The 22,885-nt window shown below is 37.2% G+C and overlaps 1 protein-coding gene across 4 annotated transcripts in view; it reads right to left on the reverse strand.

Annotated features, from left to right (window-relative positions):
• Positions 1 to 21,004, reverse strand: part of ETV1 (ETS variant 1) — a 93,595-nt gene extending 72,591 nt beyond the window's left edge. Inside the window, exons 1-6 of one of the 4 annotated variants that reach the window (XM_029929648.1) lie at positions 20,761 to 21,004; positions 20,466 to 20,662; positions 20,178 to 20,309; positions 19,279 to 19,366; positions 17,829 to 17,876; positions 8,700 to 8,753 (exon numbers count right to left, since the gene is read on the reverse strand). In XM_029929648.1, the coding sequence (XP_029785508.1) occupies positions 8,700 to 8,753; positions 17,829 to 17,876; positions 19,279 to 19,366; positions 20,178 to 20,222 (235 nt within the window). In that variant the 5' untranslated portion in view covers positions 20,223 to 20,309; positions 20,466 to 20,662; positions 20,761 to 21,004. Of the gene's footprint in view, positions 1 to 8,699; positions 8,754 to 17,306; positions 17,599 to 17,828; positions 17,877 to 19,278; positions 19,367 to 20,177; positions 20,310 to 20,465; positions 20,663 to 20,760 lie in introns of those variants that run through there. The other 3 variants (XM_029929642.1, XM_029929646.1, XM_029929653.1) reach the window with 3 other exon arrangements.
• Between the last annotated feature and the right edge of the window lie 1,881 nt (positions 21,005 to 22,885).

Below are 22,885 nucleotides of genomic sequence, written 5' to 3' on the forward strand. Positions count from 1 at the left end.
ATGGACATTTGTATCAGTAAATAATTTAAACTAAAATCTCATACATAAAATAAGAATTGCTATTAAGATTTGTTACTCATATTTTTCAATCAAAGAAACCAATGAATATGGCTCATACTGGGAAGAATACAATCATTCCAATTTTGCAAACAGAGAGATGAATATGACTTCCCTGTAGCAAGACATAAATAAAGGAGCAATCACAATTCAAACCTCTTCTACACGATCTAAAATCACCCCTAATGTGATTGTAAACCCAAAACTTGGAGTAACTATGAAACAAACCTCTGACTGGCTTAACAATATGGCATCCACAGCAAAATGAACTTTCTTTGCTAAACTTCAGATTTAAATAATAGACTGAAGGTAAAACCATTACACTAAGGTACTTTTTCTATGTGAACATTTAATTAGATATTGTATAAACCAGATTTTAATCTAGCCATTTCTGAGACACTGTCAATAACTGAGTTCTTGAGTTAACATCATCCTCAGCTATTGACAAGTGCAAGAAATGCTTGTTGGGGGTGTAACTCATTAGATTTTTAAAAAGCAACCACTGCTGGCTTGTTCCCAGGTTTTGGCACCAAAAAGGAAGAAACTCAACCACATTAAACCAACCATTTTACTTACTGAGACATAGTGCAAACCATCAGTATGAGAAAATTCAATAAAAGAAGCAAATATGCACTATGATTCTTAACTAGATGTTTATGTCATAAAAGGGGGAAAATGGGGAAAAATGATAAAAATAAAAGCCCATAAAAATACTAAACACACAGTTATGACATAAAGGTCCACATGCACTACTTTAGCTCAGATTTTTCCTTCTTTATATATGACTTCATAAAATTTATATTTCTTATGAAATGGTGGTCCAGAAATGTACTTATTTTCATGACTGCTTTGCCCTTACTTGCAAATACTAATAAATGTTGTATTTGCTTTGTTTATTCATTACTGTACATATATTAAAAGTACTGGAACAAGGAATATAATATTTGGCTCAGTAGGGGCACCTGGGTGGCTCACTCAGTTAAGCATCCAACTTCGGCTCAGGTCATGATCTCACGGTTCATGGTTTCACACCCCGTGTGTGGCTGTGTGCCTGGAGCCCACTTTGCATTCTGTGTCTCCTTCTCTCTCTGCCCTTCCCCTGCTTGTGCTTTATCTCTGCCTCTCAAAAATAAACATTAAAACATTTAAAAAAATATTTAGTTCTGCAAATAATTTTCCACTATCATCCCTTATATAAACTTTTCAACGAATGTTATTTAGGCTTTTAGCCTAGTAAGTCCAGTAACTGCATAATGATATATTAATTTAAGTTTAACCAAAGATGGCACAGATAACTTGCTTCAAAATAATTTGTTACTAATTATAGGCAGAGTAAATGGAAAGGATTTATTGGCATACTTCCTTTGATCATATTACTGAAGTCAATTTCTAGGATAATGTGTTAAACTAAATGCAAAATTTAAGAGGATATATAAAATAGGAAAGAAAAAGCTAAAAACTTGGGAGTAAAATATATAATTTCAGTTTTCAGCTATAACAAAGGACCAAACTTCAGTCTTGTGGACAGTTTAGTGTTTGTCTTTTGGTTTTCACTCTGAACTATCCACCTTGGAAAGAATGAGTTGATAATAAACCAAAAATTTTGAAAAGAATCTACCAGAACACACCTGATTAATACTGATGCAGATTTCTAGCTACAAGTATATAGTCACTTACAGTAATTTCTATTTACATATATTTCCCCATTAATTGTGGGTTTTCTAAAGTCTACCTATTTATATTTAGCAAGCATTCACCATATTTAGATGTTATCCTTTCTTTTTTCCGTGAATGGGAAAAAGTGCCATACTTATAATGTGTTCTGGGCTTGAGAGGTTATTTATTTCCTTATCATTTTACAGACAAGTAAACAAAGGTTACCTGACATGCCCAAGATGTATGATTTAGAGCTTATTTCTTCTGATGAACTTGATAGAGTTCTAGGAGGTTTTGTAAAGCAAAATTTCTTATAAGATGTAACTTTTTTCTACTGGGTTTCTGTTTTTATTTGGAAAATATGTTCTTGGTGAAATAATCCAGCATCAAACTGTTTGTTTCGCTCACAAGGTCACCACTGGACACTAAGCTGTGACAAGCATAAGGCAGATGTGCAAGATCAATGGAAGAGTGGACTGTCTGATGACGAGAATCCCCAGTGGAGGCACCTGTACCGGGTGTGGCCGCCGATGCTTTGTCCTCTGGTGAGGGGAAGACCCCTTACACACTAGAACTGACTCTACTACTGTGACCGGAATCTACAGTGAGCAATGACTGTCTCGAGGTAAAGGTAAGAGAAAAGAAGTAGAAAGTCATCTTTGGAACTGGAACATACAAATAATTCTAGCAAAGTGACAAAAATTAAGGGGCTCTTTTAATCAGATCATTTTTCTGTACACTTCATTTTCAGTATCCTGGTGTATTTAAATAACAAAAGGACAGTGTATTACTTATATAAAGATTTCCAGAAACTACATCTATCCCATTATGAATTGTATATGTTTATGAATAGTAGAGCCCATCCTAAACTTAACTGCAAAAGCCTGAAGCTGCTGCCTTTCTTGCACAAGTAAGAAAATGACAACGTAAGCAAAATGTCTAACCTTGTGTTGCATAGGAAGCCTGCATGATCAGAATCTAGCAGCTCATTAGAAACTCGGGGCCCAATTCCAGACCTAAAAGTCAAGCTCTCCTAAGATACGGAACATGAAGCCGCATATGAACGGGCTTTCCAAACAATGCTTATTCATTCTCAAGTGTGAGTAAGATTACTGGATTCCTGTAGAATTACATACCTGAGTACTTTCAACAAATTAAAACACATTTCAAATGCTTATCTTCCCGAATGGGGTGCCAGATAAAATCTAAAACTGATAAGTCAAGAAGTTGCAGTGCAACAATATTATTTAACATGCGGGACAAATGAAAAGGCATTAAAAAATAAGGTTGCCCATAGAGAGTGGGGAACCATCTTATTTGTGTTTTCTTCCTACTCTATGAACATACTGCTTTGATAAAATATAAAGACAAAAAAAGAAAAAAAGCCCAAATCAAGTGAAACAAAAGCCTGACACAAAGGAAACAGAATCTTCAAGCGCTGGCGACCGCTTGGATCTCAAGCCAGACTACCCGGGATGAGGAAGGCTGGAGGCTACGCATCCCAGAAATGGATGGTTTGAGTCCGACTGTAGTGTAATGTTTAAAAATGCCCCAATATTCTTTTTAGAGAAAACAAAGCACAGTAACAAACTCATGTTCTCCAATCTCAGAAATGGAATTCCTCTTTGAATGTATGCTCACCTTCTGGTAAAAGAAGCTGTAGGAAAAAAAGATGTCTTCCCAGGCATTGGGAAATGTCCAGTCATGTCCAAAAACTGAACCAGGCCAGAAAAGTTTCAAAATTAGTAATAAAAGGCAAATTTAAAAAAGAAAAAGCAAACTTTTATATAGTACTCACTATACGTGTAGAAAGCAATACTGCACAAGAAGAGAGAAAAGCAGAAAAATGAGAAACAAAAACTACGTATGGAACTTCCCAATCCAGGGTAAGGATGTGTTAATAAAAAAAGAAATTAGTCAGTCAGGGTCTGCATAGACTTGTCTGACTTCAGTTTCTTAAAAAAACAGATTTGTAATAGTAATCTGTTAATCCCCCACCCCACCCAATGTATCTGCAAAATGGACCAAAATAGTAATTTGAAAAAATTTTTTAATTCATAAGAAAATGAAGGGTAGCCACAACTTTTATTTATTTAAACAAGGTATCACCCACGTATTAGAGGGTCACCACTGCTGGGTCACAAATTTCAAATGAAGTATACAACCTGCAAACTTCTAATATTTGCTTTGTGATTCACAAGCATAGCAGAGTCAAGGTTATTATTATTCCTTTAATGACACTATTCTAACTGAATCGCATTCTACTATTCTTTCTTGAGTATAAGAGAAAGGAGTACACTTACAAAGACCTAGCCCCTGGGGATTTTTGCATAACTCTGGTGTTACCCCTGGGAATGGTTTGGGAAGAGGTAAAATGTAAATGGGAACACCATCTACCATGTGAATCACTTAGAGAAAACACTGAAAGGAACTAATATAACCAAATGGACACAAACTAGTTAGAAAAATTATAACATATTATTGTAATGAAAAAAAATGAGAGGCAGGAGGTTTCAAAAGATGAATGCTACAACTAAAATGTAAAGTATGTGGTTTAAAATATAAGCTTATTAATGTATTAAATTTAAAACACATAATCTACAAAAATTCAGTTTACATACAGATTTGCATCTAATTTGGAAAGATAATTTACCTTCTAAATATTCTTCAAATTCTCTTTTCTGTAAAGGCAGAATTCTACTTCCTCTGGACTAAATAAAGCATATCTTAAAGTAATTTGGCTTTTTTCAGCAGTGTCTTGAGCTCTGAAAGATTTGTTTCTAAGTCATAAACAATTTATTAGACCAAGTAACCTTTTAGCCTCTATTCACTTCCCAGGATGGACTTGTAGGGAGTTGTTTGGTTTGACTGTTTTTTATGTTTTTAGTTTTTCATTTGTTTTCAAAGTCTCTATAGGTGCTACAAAAGTCAGCACCCTTCAAAAAGATTAAGAACAAGCTACAGATCTTTGTATTCCAGATTTCCAATGGACATATTTTAGAAGTAAAAATAAAGAATGTTTGGAAATATTTTTAGGGAAGCCCCAAGTGTATGGTTTAATCTCATTTTTCACCATTTCTGAATGTTCTGTTCCCTACTTTCCTACGTAGACTTACACACTACAGACAAACGTATGTTCTGTAATCCAGTGGTGAGGGCACTTTGCTGTTCATTCTCCTCATCTACATTTACCAAAGGGCTAAAACAATAAAATGAGAAGCATTTTATTTGATTGAGGTACGTAAGGAAATCTGGTTATTTACATTTGAAAAAAAAAGAGCCCCACAGAATTTGTAGATGGGCCATGCAGAGGGGGTGGGTTTCTTTCTACTCCTAGAGATAGGAGGTCTCTGCTCCACCTAGCATTCCCAGGGAAGAATCAGACATGTGTATAGGGCATTTAGCAGACTATCTAACCATTCAGTTTCAACATTTGATGACCTCCTCCCCCCAGAAATCCTTAGAATTTAATTCATATACACTATTTCTCTTTTTAAATCATTTCCTTTTGTTCTATTCTCAATAAACATTGAAATTAGCTGTTCACCAACTTCTGAACAACAGTCTTTTGAGTCAGTGAAAACGTGATATAAAGCACATCTCCATTTCCTTTTTATTAGACTATTTCAGATGTATTTTTACCTCTGTTTAGAAGTTTCCTTCATCATTAGGTGTTTTATTCACAAGTCCCAGAGCCATATTTGTTAAGTCATAAATATTCACTACTGAAGAAAAATAAAACTTCACCATTCTGAAAATGTTTGGTTAAATAATCATGGTTTTAGCATGTTTTTCCAAAATGAGATTACATCTATTGTTTTAAGGCATGATCATATATTTCTACCTTGAGAAGGGAACTAAGACTTTGAAAACACTTAGGAGGAAAAAAGTCCTAAGAGGCTGATCACATTTAAGGTGACCATTTTACCTTCTGTGCTTCTACATTTGCTAGGCAGATATGCTCTTAATCCTCCAAAAATTTAGTCTTATCGAAGAAAGACATGTATCTAAAATGTTACAAAGTACTCTGAAGTCTTACTCTGCAGGGTATGGATGGCAAGACAAAGTCAGGAAAGACTTCAATGCAATGAAGTCTAAGCTGAGTCTGGAGTAAGAGGTCCACCAATACCGCAAAGCAAAAGTACAAGTTCATAAAGCAAAATGAGCAACATGTACAAAGACAGAGAGACCTACAACAGCTTTATCTGTTTCGAGAACTGAAAAATTAGAAGGCTCAAGCTTAGTAGATAAGGAGGAACCAGGTGCTGGGATGGCAAAAGTTAAAACTGAAACAGCCAAGTCAAGGTCCAGATTGTAGAATAATGTTCTGGAGGACTTTGCTCTGAAGGAAGTTTAAGGAGAAAATTAACAAGGTTAGACAGCTACGTGTTTACGCCACCGGAGAGAACGCACTGGGAGGAGGGAAAACTGGAGGCAAGAACATCAATCGAAACCCTTAAACACTACATCAGTCAAGGCAGAATGTGGGTGTGAAATTAGAGAGTGAAAGACAGAGACGTAGAGACCACAAAAAGAAGAGATTTTGGAAAGGCAGAATCAACAACTTGGTAAGGAAAGCAACTGGAGGTGTACAATAAGGAACTGGCAGGGATTGAAGATAAAAGATTTTCAGCTTGGATGATGATGTCATCAACTGGGAAAGGCCACAGAAGCAGAAGAGAGATTCTGAGAGGGGGAAAAACTGTAATAATTTCCACACTGGTGTGGCCGAGCAGAAAGTGTCTAGGGAATATCATGTGTGACAGCGTTTTATGCCAATGCCAAGCTAACAGCTGAGGGTTGAGTCAGGAGATGTTGCATTTTTCTGATTTGGTACAAGGATCAAGGATCGGGTGTGGTGGATCAGGTGAAGATGCCCAGTAGATGGGGGGCAGAGGGGACACCCAGGTCAGGGATAATTATGTAGAAGGCATCACTACACAAAACTGACACTACAGGAGCCAATAGCCACATATGTCTATTTATATCTAAGTTCATAAAGATGAAATAAAACAAAAAAATTCACTTCTTCAGTCCCGTTAAGCACGTTTCATACACTCAGTGAGCAATGTGTTTAGTGGCTATAATACCAAATGCTTTAGATGCAGATTATTGCCATCATCACAGTCAGTTCTATGGGACCTCGCAGGGATGGCACATGTTAAAATAAGAGCAAAATCCTGGGGAAACAGAAAGGCAGGAAGATGAGTGGAGTGAAAAAGAGTTACCAAAGTAGTAAAGAGGGAAAGGAAAATATCTCCCCATTGTGGACCAAAAGAGAGAGTCCAAGGAAAGGAAAGAGTCAAAAATTTGAAAAATTGAAAGGACATCACATTAGAAAAGGGACAAATTTTTTTTCCTGGTAGCGATGTTACCCTAGCATTTGGAATCATTACTAATTTCTTCAGATGTAAAATGACTCAATGAGAATAATTCTCCCACTCAGATGACAGGTTTAACTTTTAGAAAGAACCCAAATGTCCAGAAAGAGAAATGCTAGAAATGTGACCATTCCCTTCCCACACTGTAAAGAAAGGAAAATCTTGCCTAGCCAGCATCCTTAGCTGTCATCATCCTGGGAATTTCTAAGATTCTCTAATTAGTTGTATATTATTGTTGAATAGGTTTCTTGAAACTGACCTCTAATAACTATATTCAGACATTAAATGGCACACAAAATTCTCAGATCAAAAATCAAGCTGATAGAAGAGCAGTTACCAAGGCCTGGGGGCAGTGGGGAGTTAGTTTTCAATACGTAAGCACAGACTTTCTGTATAAGATGATGAGAAAGTTCTGGGGGTGGCCAGTGTCAAAGTCTGCATAACAACATGCGTGCCACTGAACTGCACACTTAAAAATAACTAAAATGGTAAATTTTCTGTGATGAATATTTTACCACAATCAAACCAAAAATATATTTAATAGAGCTGAACTAAAACATGGGAGAAAATCTGGATATAACCTCTCCCAACTCTTGACACCTAGAAATTTAAAGTACCAAACATAAAAGTGGAAAACATGGCTTACAGACATCTCTTCCTCAAAGTCACAGAGGTATAAGATGTGCGATATTGGTGTGAGAACATGGGTTTGATAAATTTCAAGGTCAGAAACCTCTCTGGCTGCTATTGATAATGCCCCCTATGAAACTGTCAACGATCTGGAAAAAGTGAAACCAGTTAGAGCTTTAAGGGGTACTAACGAATGAAAACCTATTGGGTCAGTTTCATTATCAAGATGGCATTTACATCCCTTTCTTTACTATTTACACCTCAAGTCAACAGCTGCAGTTAGTTGGTAGAATGGCAAAACATAAATATGAGAAGGAACCCCTGAGGCAGCCACGTTTACACAAGCATAATGCTCACTCGGGAATTCGGATTCGGGAGAGGAGAGCTTCCCTTGAATCACAACTTACGCATTCTCCCACAGACTCTAGAGCAAGGCTCAGGGAAAGAAACACCGGAAGGGATCCTAAGACAAGCCAAGGGCTACTTCCATTTGTGTTACTGTAACCAGGAAGCAGAGAACGAAGGTAAAAAGTAAATCAAAGCAGGTGAAAGTTCATGAATGTAATATAATGTGAGCCAACAGATTTGGATACATTATTCAATAAATACTCTCACATGGATGTTAACTTTCTCCCATCAGCATTTAGACTTTCTCTCGTGAACATAACAAAAAAATTGGAAGTAAACACTTCACCCTATTTCTTCTTCAAAGATATTAACCAAATACAGAGAATAGGACCATCTTTTAATCAAAACGGTTTTGCTTAGCTACTCTTTGGAGCTCTGCTCAGATCATACAGGGACTCTGCTGATGTCATAACTTAACAAATATAATCACCTCATGACTGAAAGCTAGAGAGGTACCAACATAATGCAAGAACAGACACAGGAAGTAGAAACCAACCAGAGAGAAAGAATGAGAGAAGGAAACAAGAAAGACAGAAAAATTCAAGAGATGCGTCATACTATACTTACAACTTTCAGCCTGATAGTCTGGCACAAACTGCTCATCATTGTCAGGTACCTGAGCTGAAGAAAAAAAGAAATTAAAAAAAAATTAAGAGAGAAACTGCCAACGCATAAGGAATGTCAAGTAAGATCTTTCACATAAGATCTTTTACGGCTCCGATCAAACCTATGATTATTTGCCAGTGAGCTCCTATTTAAAACGGTATTGACAGCCGTACTTGGGAGGGAAAATAGAAGCAACCATTGATGTCAACTGGAAAACATTTTATGTCGAAATATAATTGGGGCGGTTGTGGTTCCTCTATCACCTGCCAGATGGAAATAAGAGACATACAAAATAGAAGAGGCTACAGGATTTCTATTAGCGGCAGTGCTTCTTTGCAAGAATGAAGTAGGAAGTATTTCAAGTCCCCCACGCCAGTGCGTCAGCAGCCCATTGAAATTAACTACACAATTCTTCCAAACGATGTGCACTTACACACATCCCTCTGCTTTTTCAGAAACGCCTGCTTTGGGTATATTCGGTCTATTGCAAATCAGACTGCCATAATTAAAAATGTTTGACATCAATTTGGCCAAAAGAGGTGACAGAATTTTATTTTTAAAAAAAGCATTGTCTTTGATTTTGTCATATATAAGAAAATATTGTATTTTAGTGATTGTCATAATAGTGAAGTATAAATGATAAAAATAAACTCAATCATTTCATGCAAAATATTTTCCTGGCAACTATACAATACTAAAGAAACGAATATCACTAGTTCATCAATCCTCATGTCAAATACCTTCCCTATTTTTAGTAAAGGAAAAAACATACTGAATAGCAAGGGCTTAATGCATTCAGCAGCAATCAAAACACAAGTACACTTTTTCACTTCTAAAATATTTTCATCATGGTTGATTTAGACATCAAAATAACCTATTCTAAATTACTAGGATATTACTAAACAAGTTTTCATGCACACACACAGATATACAATGCTCACATACACACTACATAAAATGGAAGTTAGTTACTTTTAATTTGGTAAAAATAGGAGTTACCCTGTTTAAGTTTAGCACTGACGTGATTACTAGTGTTACCCTACTAGTATTATCGAATACCGAAACGTTTTATTCAGTCAAGTCATATGAAAATAAATGTCAATTTTTTAAAAAGAGCCTACTCTGAATGGGGAATGTTTGTGAACAGGATCACTCTGCTAAAAAAAGTTTTGGGTTGGTAGTTGAATGAGTTAAGAAAAATTCCCTATAAAAAGAAATTCTATATTAAAATTTTTTATATAAAAAAGAAATACAACATAAAGAGGATTAAGCATTCTTTTGTACTGGCTTATTTAGTCACATTTTTAAAAAGGCAATATCCAGCTGAATAAAATTTCTATCATGTTATCAAAAGCAGAAACAATGATAATCTTGCCAAGTATTAAAATATATACAATGTTACATTAAATTATTTCCTAACATTCTCGGTTAACCAACATATCAGCTTTTTAAAGACAAATTCCATCCTCTGTCACCAAAAATGTTAAGGACTTTTTTCAAGTTATAACTGATCAACCTATAACAGAAGAAGAGAGGTTTCCCCCCTTCGTATTGCACTAATATCTGCTACCCTGGGTAACGAAAGTCATGTGAACTTCAAATCATACTTTTAGGACTTCCTATCTGGGTACTGTGTACATTATTTAACCTATTTGAACTGTATTTTATTCCCCAGTGTAAAAGTGATAACACAGGTTTTTTTCTGTGACAATTACATGGAATTCTAACTGTGATGTATTTTTTCCAAACTTTCAGCTCCCACCCACTTCTTTCTATTCACTCGCACACACACAACCCCTCCTGTCATTACAATGCACGTTACACATCCCCACATCCCATGAATTATATTGCAAAAGAAAGAAAAACAGCCACAATTTGTACATTAGTATTCTCTAACTATAAACATTTTTCACATTACAGTAAGCTTCATTTTTCTCACAGAGTTATGATAGTAGAGTCTTCACACCAAAAAGATACAAAAATGTTTTCAATATCCGTTTAATAAATAACAGCACGTAGACAGAACCAGATTCTACACATTTTTCCATCATAGCCACATGTTTTGGTGTTCCTTCTAAACCAACAGCTAAACAAACATAACTAGTGAGATGCAAAATTATCAGTCACAGCAATTACTATGCTTTTTAAAAGCCAACATTTACAAGAATCTCATAAAAATGTAATATCCCTTTACAGGAATAGTTAAAAATAGCTGGTGAGTAACAAAAATATATTTGTAACTGAATATGCCGGTAGGAGTGTCCTAAAAGCCAGGTATTATTTTGCCCTTACCACATAAGACAAAGCTGTAACTGTGATACGTATCACTGCAAGACAGACGTAAAAATCACGATGGAGATGTGATACGTGTTGGGATGTGTTGCGGAGGGAAAAAACCGCAAAATTTTAGATCCAGCTGGAAGTTATACTTCACAAATACATAGGAAATAGGTGCATAACAATTTGTAAAAAGAATAAGAATTGCTTTCAGAACTGCTATTTCTGTTCTAACGCTCTAACATACTGAATAAATACTTCACACTTATGCCTGAACATATTACAGAATTTTAACAAAAAACATATGACTCACATTTTCACAGAAGCTGATCTTAAGAAACTGAATAGACCAAATGAAGCAGCATGCTACTTAAATAGACAAAGGCTTAAGTATACTTCTAATTTCAAGTTCAAGCAAAAGGAAAGCAGCTAACGAAAAACACGCGTTGGATCTGGGCAAGGAAAATATGACAAAGTATTGCCACACTCATATCATGCGTTTCCTTTTTTCCTCAGTTCACGGGAATTCTGTGAAGTAGCAAACTACAGCTGCCTGAAGATTTGTGGCAAGCCATACCAACCCCAAAGTGGAAAATTAACACTAGAGGCCAACCTTTAAAAAAATACTATTTTCACTGCTATCTATTATAAACTCTGCTTGGAATAATCACCTTTGGGAAATGAAAATGTTTCCCCACACTATGTAATTAAAGAGGAAGGGGAAGAGTAAGAAAGGACAAGGGGGAAAAGTATATACCAAAAGACCAATAAAAGGCTTTCAAGAAGATTAAGCACGTGGATTTTATTGGTAAAAGCTGGAGCGGCTCTATCAGTTCACTGCACATTAATAGACAAGTTGCCATCAAGTCTCAGGACTTGAGCTTTAAAAGGGTAGAATCTGCACTCTCAGCTATTTGCTCTACCTAGATTATTATCCAAAGTTGCTGTTTCTCTCGCTCGCTCACTCTCTCTCTTCACTGCGTAGCAATACAAACTGTGAGAAACAAACTCACAAAAACATTAATCATGATCCCGATGTCACAGAATCACGAACCCTCATTTTTAGTTTCAACATACTTTCTTAACACTTCTGGGGACGGGGGCAGTTTTTAAATAGAGTCCCTTTACTGTATGCTTATTCTGAACTTTCAGATGAAATAATAATTACTTAAGAAAAGGGGAAGGTTTAAATATTTTCCAAGGTTGGCTGCAGGCAACCTATTTCTTACACACTAGGTGTCCGTGAAGTTTTCTTTTAAAGCTATGGGGGAGAAAAAGTGGGAAAATTACAAATGGAACAAATGTCAAGTATAAAAGGGGTTAATATTTAATTAAAACCAGTTCTATTCACTGTAACAATGACCTGGAGCCAAACAAGGCGGAAGATGTATGAGTCATTCTTTCTGCCAGTGAATGAGACAGCTGATCTCCCCAGCAATTCCTCCAGACAAGCAGGCAAAACTGGAGTTCTGCCTCCATTCACAAAAACCCAGTCCAGCATGAGCCATGTGGCCCAACCACAATCTTTTCATGTCACACCCTTCCAGAGAGCTAAAGCGAGTCAACTTGAACTTGCAATAAACACATCCATTTTATTGCTCTATCTCAAATACAGCTCGGATTCAGGAAGGTATGCATTTAAATAAATGACAAGTTTACAAAATTAAATCTATCTAGATATCTAGGAATCTAGAGACAGAGGATAGATAGACTGATTAATGTATCCTGCTTCATTTATAGGGTAACTTGTCACAAAAACCTAAATGTCTAAAACTAAGAAGGAAGGAGAAAAGGAAGGAAGGAACTGAGAGTGGAGAGAGAGACAGACGAAGAAAGGATGGGAAAAATATCATTAAAGAAATGCCTTGTTTTTCTTGCCTCGTATTCAAATTTTCCTGAGATTAGAAAACATTATTGCTGAACTTCGTAGCATTTCACTTTGAATCAAAGAATTAGAAATGAGTTGCTCTGAATAAACTTAAATTTTATTTTAAATAAAAGTAAAACAACAAGAAAATCAACCTTTGCACAGTGGTATTCTGTGTAATCCTAGAATGAAGCTTCAGGCCACGGAACAAAATAATCATGAAGCCACTAAGCCTGGCTTCACACCACATCCGCTTTTAAAACTAAAATGATTGTCCCAACGTATAAGCATTAATTAATACAGTACTATAAACATATTTAAAGAGACAAAAAGAGCGAGAGCTGTTTCTGCATGACAAAGAGATCCTTCATACTTGATGCTCTAAAAGGAAACCGTAAGTTTTAGCTGTCTTTCGTCCCAAAGCAGCTTCAACTCCTAACACTAAACTGACCTCGGGACTTGAAAACAAGCACGGCTTAAGAGCTGTTTTCCATTTTCTCTAATATTACCGAGGTCTGACTTTATTATTATTATCATTTTAATTACCAGCTTGTACACAGGTCAAAGGGAATACAGTTATATTATGAAATTCAAAAAAATGACACATTTCTTGTAACTGAACCAGAAAAGCAGTATTTCATTAACACTTATTAGGACCTTCTGGAAAAATTCTATCTAAAGTATACCAAATCCAAGTTCTATTTAAACAAAGTTTGGGTTTCAGGGGGCACATGGGGGGGGGCAATGCAAAGAAGACCCTAGATAAAAAGGCATTTATAGAATTCCAATAAACATTCAGAAATGTAATACATTTACTCTACCTGCTATCTTTTAATCAAGTCCAAATGAGAAGTCTTGCTCTTGTGTTTTAGAAAATTTCCTGGTACAACAAAAAGAGGGGTAGCACTCCCTCCCCCCTACACATGAACTCTTGCTCAACACGAAGAAATAGGATGGACTTCTGTAATTTAATGCTTTCTTCTCCTTTCCTTTTTTACGTAAACCACACAACATAATGTACTTTTTAAAATTTTTGGTTTTTGCCAGGTCACATTTAAAAGAAAAAACAATACATTAATGTGCACATATCCCAACTTATGTGTCATTTTAACAAGAAGCAGTTATAATTTTTGAAAAAAAAATGAGTACATTAGGAGCACTGTGCATTGTGGATGGCATTACTTATACCAAGTAACAATTATTTAAAGGGACTTCATAAGAAACTACTTTGAATGTAAATTTAGTATCTGCCACTGAAGTAAAGGCAGACATCTCTACTGTTAAGTCAACCCATTATTTGAAGGTCACTCAACACAAAAGGAAAAAAAAAAGGAAGCCTTATCTGCAGGAAGCAATAACCTCTGGTGTAGAAAGGCTGTTCTTGGAGAGAAAACTTAGATTTAAGTGTGGGGGCTGCAGGAAACTTGACTTACTAGAACACCACTGAAAAACATTCTACCCTGTGTCAGCGAATCACTGTTGACTTTTGTCCTTAATATTACTGATGAAAGGGAACCTCAAGAACAGCAAGACCCACACCAAAAACAATGTTCAAAAGGTGCTATGTATTTATGTTAGATACATAGGAAATTTACGGTTTCTCTGTAAGCTATGTGGGTAGGTAAGCTGTAATAAGCAACTTTGGAAGATGGCAATCCTTTTTAAACTCAATTTTATATCCTTCTATTTATCTTTCTAACACACAGAAGGGTCCTTTTTAACTAAGAATTTCTAGGACTCTATCACTAAAGCACCACTTAAAACAGGTTGTTAGGAGTAAGACGTTACTGTGATGTTGATAGCATTGATATACGAACTCATTATTTCATGAGATCAAGTAATTGAAATTGCCTTTCTGTCAGTAGCAATCTAATTCAAAAGACAAAGAATCAATAAAGAATTGTACATAGTAAAATTATAATATAAAACAGCTATGGCAAAATTTAACATAGACACATTATATTTTGATGTGCTACTGTGGTCACTGAAAATATCTTTCCGATTTTCTTCAGAATGAGATGTGAATATATTAAATTGCGGTACACATGTTAACAGCATTGAAACTGCAGTGTTAGTACTTAAAAAGTGATACTAATATAAAGTTATATTCTTCACAAACATATTTTTGATCCCTGCCTAAAATTTAAAATATACTCCCATTCTTCCCCCTAAATTAGAGGACTTCAGCAAATTGAAAATACTGGCTCCAACCTTCACCTTCAAATAGTCCTGCCTTATCTACCCCAATTTGTCCTTAGACATAAAACACATTTCAGAATCCAAAATATTTTTACCTATGACTAACCCCTATGTTGCACTTTGAATCTAATGTATAAAAATTCTTACAGGAAAAAACAAACACTCTAGGATATATCATTTCCCAAGTATTTAGGGGCTTTGGTAACTTTTTAAAAACATGATTTTCATACGACACAACTTGACTCTTACATCTAGTAAGATTTTTAGACCTATTTAACTTCCCAGGGGGATTCTAACTTTGAGAGAAACTTGGTTAATCGCCCATGATCCTTTTTAAAAGGGTCAAGATGCCTTAAAATAACATAGTCACTTTCTTGGCTACCAAGCATTATGAAAAGAAATATAGAAACAGTTCAAAGTCTGACAATTTGGTAATGTTTTAATTTGTGGATATCCAGAAGGACATAAATAGACAAAACTAACTATAAATAACCTATTGTAATTTTAAGATCTCTTCTTAGTTCAAGATGTGGGATAAGTTAAAATGCTAAAGCAAATATTATTATTATACAGAACTGCTAAAAGTACAAATAAACGTGTAGTCTATTAACTAGTAAAAAAAAGAACTCCCCATTAGTAAGATTTAAAAACTCATATTAACAACACCGTTTCTATCACGATAGAATAAATTAAGGTAAACTCTTTTAAGCTGTTTGCATTATTCTAAAATGCAATCTTATCCATAGTTTGTAAACAGGCGCCCACCTGGGTATTCAATAAAACACCGAGGATTAATTCCTTAACTTATTTCGGTTTATGAATTATTTTCTATGTAAAGTCCATGTTCCTCCAAATACACCAGTGATTTTCCAGGTTTGTTTCATATAAAGCTAAATCTTTCAGATCTGATTTACAGGTACATTAATAATTGTGGGTAAGAATATTTGCAGTGCAGAGTTTTAAAATAGATTAACTTGGATAAGTTATTCAAATCACTTACCCGAGCGACAAATAAACAAAACAAAAGTAAGACACTGTAGTAAAACTGGTTATAAAATGGCAAGTGTCTGTCACAGAACCCACATTTGAAAATTCCAGAAACAGAGTTGCTCTGCACGTTCAAAGTCTGCCAGCAAGTGCACTGCCTTGGAATCAATGAGACTTACACATCTAAGAACCAACAAACCTTCGAGAAAAATTAAAATAGATACTTCCAATTCTTTTAGACAAGGAAACAAATGCCCTCCTAAACGTACTGTCCTCACAACCTTGAACTTTGCAAAACTAACAGATCAAAGTTAATACAAGGACCTCTGTGCAAATTTTTCTGGAAAAAGTTACGTTTTAATGTATGATTTATGTTGCAATACTAAGTAATCTATTGCAATAAAGTTCATTTACAGAGACAAGCAAAATGATCTTTAAATGTAACTAAAACTTCCATTAATACTCACCTTTTATGAACATGCAAATTCAATCACCCTTTCAAAGGACTACAAGGAAAGCTATTCAACTTAAAAGATTTATAAAGATTGCAAATGCTTTTTAGAAAACAAGAATATCAGCAAAACAAAGAAACTTATTTTACATGCTAACAGCAACTTGATGAACAGCAAGCAAGACCCCTGGTAAAACACTGCAGTCAGCCTCACAGTACCTGGAGCAACACTTGAGGTCCAGTTAAAGAGACCCTCTCTCCTCTCTTAACAAATCTTAAAAATCTGTTCTGAAAACTGCATATCCATACAGCAGACAGAAAGAAATACAAATTAGACTCAGTGCTTAAATATGTATAATTTTCTCTGTGTTCCCCATAAAACACATCCCAGGATAAAATTAATGTTTCACATAGACTGTGACAAATCCGAAAGAAAAATTTCCAATTATGGACACTAACAAAAGTCCCTCAGCATTAGGCATTTCTCAAGTTGTATCAAACTGTATTAAAGCATTATCTCATTGTTCCTGTAAAATAAAGTTGTGCCCAATAAAAGATACAATAGGTTGCAGAACAAAATTTTACCAAAAAGTAATTAAAAATAAAAGTACTGCCTTTAGGTGTCACCTTGCTGTATTAAATAAATCCTAATGAAAGTGACATAAAAGCAAAAATCAATTTCAGCAACTATCACATAATAGCAACAAATAGAAAACATTTTTTCAATCCTTAAATCCCCCAAAGATTTCTTTTAAAGCCATAGATTTCCTACGTATTGCATACACACCTAATGTTCTGTGTTGTGAACACGGTGGAAAGAAGACACTTGCACTTAAATCTTGAAGCATCCCGTCCTGATGAACCCAGAGAAACTAATTTCTGCCATCAGAAAAGTCCTCCACCAGAACACCAAATAATGATATGCGCTGCTCTAAAAGAAACAGCAAGCCCGGTTCTGGCTCTAGGAGGTCTCTCGAGGTACAATAATATAAACCTGATCAATTGCAATTAAAATCTGAACAGAGGCTTAGAACTTGAAGTCTTGGTGCATTAGTTCTTGCCAAAAGCAGATGTGATTGTGAGCTGGAAGCAATTTCTCCTGGTAATTTGTGATGACACTGGGTAGTGCAGCCCCAGAGTCCCCAAAGACAAACTCATCAGAGACTCTAATGTATGCATGACACATGAGGTGGCTCTTTTAGAGCTCAATTAATTGGGTTGAACATTAAGACAGCAAGTTCAGGACTTTCTTCCCCCCCTTCTAGAGTTGCTTTGCCCCTCCTTTTAAAGACATTTTTTTTTGCCTTACCTTCTGCAAGCCATGTTTCCTGTAATTGACTTAGATCTTGAAAGAGTTCTATAAAACAAGTCAGAGACATAAACAAAAGATTTGAAAACCTTTAGGTTCCATTAAATGGAAATGTCTGTCATGAAATTGATATGAAATATCAGTTTAATTTAGGGAGGGGAGTCAGTATAAAAACAAAATAGGATTCATGACTTAAATAGCTCAATGATCTTGCCATTGTAATAGCTAGTAAGCAATACTTCTCTAAAAAATTCTTTTAGTGAAGTAAATAATAAAGGCAGGATTTCCCCTTTTGAACAAATAACCTAATAAATATGATCAATGATACCAAACACACATACACTAGGATTCACAAAAAGGCTGAGGTGAAGGTGCGTCTGTCCACATAAACCTTTCTAAAGTAGAGTCGTCTCTTGCAGGGGAAAGATTAGAAAGGCTGCAAGTCATTTTCTTTTTCTCTAAGGGACCTTATCTAAAAGATTTAACAGAACACGGTATAATTCTTATGGCACAGTATGTTTTGAGGTTCAGTGCCTCAAAACTAAAAGGGACAACTTTTAAATATAGTATTTTAGAGGAAAATTTCCACATCAATAGGTTCTACAAAGTCAAAGTGAAGTAATTTCCTGGCACCTGTTTATTATCAAGTCCAAAACTGTGTATTCTGTCAGAGCAGGAGGGAGAAGGGTGTCCAATATGGATGAAGATTTGAGTTAGCTTTCAAAATTCAATATACCTAATCAAAATGGCAACGTGAACTTTGATAATTAAATCTTAGTAGATTAAGTTCATTATAAATGCTCCCGTATGGCTGGAATAATTTACAATATATTGACCTCCTACCCAGCAGTGCATTAAAAAAAAAAAACTGTAATCTACTTTTTCAAATAGTTACTATAATTATTAATTAGGCCTTAATTACAATCCAGTGAACACTTCAAGGCCTATAAACAAGATATTATGATCTCACCATGTAGTCCTCAAAATCACCCATGAAAAGTTTAATAATAGCATATTGTTTCACTATAAGCGGAATAGGAAGTCAAACAATCATTTATATTGTTTTACTTCTAATAAAGTAAAAAGGAGAAATTAAGTAGTATACATCACTGCTTTATGTCCCACTGCGTTGGATATTTTTAAATGGTTACCTGAGTGTATGGGATTAGTTCTATGCCATATGGACATCAGTATTTAAACACAAAAGAATGATTAAAAGAAGGATGTGACTGTTAAGGTTTTATTTCCTTCTTTCATTAGTTTGTGACAGGGCCATAAAATGTCCTCCAATGCAAACTGTCACATGGTAATTGCTCCAAATAAAAGTCTCAGTTAAATGCACTAATTTGAAAGTACATTTTTTTAAGCTAAGATTGAAGGGTTCCTCTTCTTTATGAGGGTGGGGAGTAGAGGTAAAGAGGGGGGAATTCAGCTCAAAATCAAACCTCACCTTCTGAGTCATGAGCCAGATCTCTGTTAATGAATTTTCTTTTCCTGACATTTGTTGGTTTCTCGTTACAATTTCTCCCACGCTGATTCTACAAAGGGAAAGAAAAAATCCTTTAAAAAATGTAAACCTCAGATGTCACACACACAGAAACACATGCATGCAGAAGTCTGCTGGATCCTCTCTCTACACAGAAGAATAAAAGTCCATAGTATCCAATCTAATCTTCATTTTCTGCATTCATTTGACAGTGAAAGCTGAGAATTCAACAACCAGGGAGAGTTGTTCCCAGCCAAGGTGAACACAGTACTACTTATCAGTCCTGTGTTCATGGCATCTCGGCATCAAAACAACATGAAGCAATCACACTTAAAGTCGTTTTCAGCTAGATCAAAGCTATACTACAATACACTGAGTTTTATTCTCTGATACCCCCCAAAACAAAAAACATAAATAGAGTGGTGAAATGAAAAATATGAGGAAAAAATGAGTCGAGAGAAAAAAAAAGAAAGAAAAACACCCATGTAAACAAAAAGTGTCAGCATTAGTCTCAACTTCATTCTTTTCAATGTGGCAGACAAACCCAGCCAAAAACTTTGAGTGCAGCTGCTGCTGCCCTCCGTCTCCTCTTCCACTCATCTTGGGCACTTTAATCAGAAAAAAAAAGAGGGGGGGGAGGTCTTAAAAACAAAACTATGCCTTATCCAAATCACTGAAAGGTAAGCTCATTTTGAAGACTGGGCTTCTAGATGCAGAGTCGCCCTACAGTGGCAACAAAGCAGATACAGTATCTGCAATCCCAACCCCCTTACCCCCTCCCTTTTCATTCTCTCCCTCCTCTCCCCCCCTCCCCTCCGTTGGAGTCAAGTTTATAAACAGCAACTTTCGAACTGATCACTCACATTGGTGACCATGTAAGGCACTTGCTGGTCATAAAATCCATCCATTCTGCTGCTCTTCGCAAAGCTCAGCTCAGTGTTTTATATTTTGAGCATTTAGCTGGAGATTTCCTCGGGATCTGGACTTCTATCAACCTAGAGGGGAACAAGATGGCTTTTAGGCTAAAGAAAAAAAAAAATCATGAATGAAGCTCTTGAATTTGCATAGCTAATTATCCTCCGAGAGTCCCATTCACAAAAAAAAAAAAAAAAAAAAAAAAAAAAAAACCCTCCCTACACAGCCTCCTTCACCTGGATCCAAAGAGAGCCAAGAGAGTTCACAATTTACATATTTTCGGCAGTAGCAAAAATCCGAACAAGAGGCGATGTATTTATTTACACTCTCGATGTTTCCCTGCGCGGTCGGTGTACCCCGGGCAGCTCTGATTCGCAAACGTGTGCAAAACTAGCAATGGCGATCAACGAGACTTGCTTTGCACCTAACGGGACTAAAGAGACAGAGACACCTCTTTCATAAGGATAGTTTTTGCAATCCACAACCATGCAATTATCTGGAGAGACATAAAAAGTTGTTGGAAAGACCCACCTGAAGGCCACGCTAGGCGAACGGCTGCAAAAATTCCCTCCAAATTTAATAAAAACATTAATTATTGCCCAGCACTTCCCCCTTGGAAGCCGAAAGCGCCTCTGACAGAGCTCAATTCGGTGGTTTTTCCTCTACTTCTCCTCCAGGGGCCTCCAATCCAAACTGATGGATCGCTGCCTCCCATTGGCTCCGCGTCTCTTTCACAAGATCAGATTTCGAGCTGTCAATCAGGCCGCTTGCTGCCCCTTCTCGTGGATCTCTCGCGCCCCTCTTCCTACAGGGATGTTCTGCGGGCTGGCGCTGGGTCCACAGCCTGAAGACGCCTCAGAGGAAATCAGCTGCCTTCCTAACCCGCTGCTTATTGTTAAGGCGTCCGGGACTCGGAAGCCATGTGTCGCTAGTTCTCCTTACTGGTGTGTTTGGTCCACTACTGGGCTGATTCCCCAAAGCACTTTTGTTTGGTTCGGGTATATACTCTGAAGGACGATCCGCGGAGCCCTTGCCTCCTTAGTCCCACGAATCACCTCCCTCTAGATCTCCAGCCCCCCGTACTTTTAACCTGATAAGGAGCCCACCTCGCTCTATAGCCTCGTCCCCAATAAGCTTTTGGCCCAAATTCCTTTCCCGTTTTTCAACATCCAGCTCCACCGCAATGATTTATCAAAAACCTTTCTTTTTAGCAGCCACCCCTCAAGTAAAACAAGACACTATCGTTCATGAGACAGTAAAATAATCTATGAGTAAAAGCACCTGGGAGCTGAGGAATTGCCTGTCAGGAGCGGTTATACTGGGAAGGAGAATTAGCAGGACCACAGAGCAAACTAGGTGAAGAAAAGTATAAAAAACAAATGTGTTCCACGTGTGCACTGGGACAAGGTGCTTCCAGTCCACTAAGGAGGTGGGGAGGAGCGGGGAGGGAACGGGGTGGCTCGGATACCCTAGGGACTCGAACGTTTCCTGTGCTTTTGTTATGTATACACGAAGGCGGAGGGTGTCACTTACCGTACTTGACGCTTTCACTTCCTCTCCAGCTTTTAAACAGACCGAGCCGGGGGTTGGGGGCGAGTGGTGATGGGGCTCGGGTTTCAAGGACAATGATCAGGACGTTAAGAAGTGAGCGCTGCGACTCTGAAACCACTCGCCCTGACGCGCCTATGAGGCTTGGAGCGGTAAAAAGTCGCTTAGAAAGCAGCCTCAGCCCAACAGTAGATGGGGAGGCCATGGGGATGGGACCAGGGTTAAAATTCACTTGTGATACTGATGGCGACCAGACCAAAGGACGTTTCCGGCAGCTGTTCCGCCCGTAGGGAAATGTGCTGCAGTTTTCAATTTCTATAAAGTTTCGTTCCTTAAATGGAACGTTATGGAAACGCATTAAAATGAGAGTGTGAGCACACAAGATTCAATTCTGGACTCAGGGAAATAGAGGAAATACCTAGGTCAAAAAAAATTGTTTTAATAAACAACACAAAAAGTGTTACTGCGGAAACACCCAGTAACTGTGGACAACAAGGACACCCACACTGCAGTCCCTGAAACTAGTAAGTAAATCACAGTAGCGGGTGCAAACGCGCGCACCTACAAGCATTTTGAGCGGGAACTCCACTTTAACCACGGCCAGAGAGGGGTTCCGGGCACAGTCGGGTTCTCAAAGCCGGATAAAGGCTCTGGAGTACAATCTGAGGGTGCAATTAGGCGGAGAGCCAATAGCAAGGGTGTCTCGCCGCCCAGCATTCCCGGGATAACCCAGCCTCTGTAACGTGAGCAATAGTTTCCAAAGACCTCAGCGGCCAGAACCGGACGGGTATCCAGGGCAACCGGGAAGGGGCGGAGTTTCGGGGTAGGCCCCCGCGAGGTTCTCGCCGCAGCCAATAACGTCTCGTGTGTTCCCAGCCCATTGTTGTTTATTGCTGACCCCGCAGCGCTCCGTTAGGAGATTGGCCGCTTCAGGGAAGGGGCGGAGCTTCTCCCGCCCGAGCAGCCACCTTTCAGCTCCATTCACAAAATTCCGGCCTTTCCTGGTCACGTGGTTGGGGGCGTGGAGGGGTAAGGGAAATGACACAACAAAGGCCCAAGTTTCCCAAACCACAAAACTTTTTTCTGCCTCGCTACCTCCTCTGTGATT

Source organism: Suricata suricatta, chromosome 2 (genome assembly GCF_006229205.1).
Source record: "Suricata suricatta isolate VVHF042 chromosome 2, meerkat_22Aug2017_6uvM2_HiC, whole genome shotgun sequence".
NCBI lineage: Eukaryota > Metazoa > Chordata > Mammalia > Carnivora > Herpestidae > Suricata > Suricata suricatta.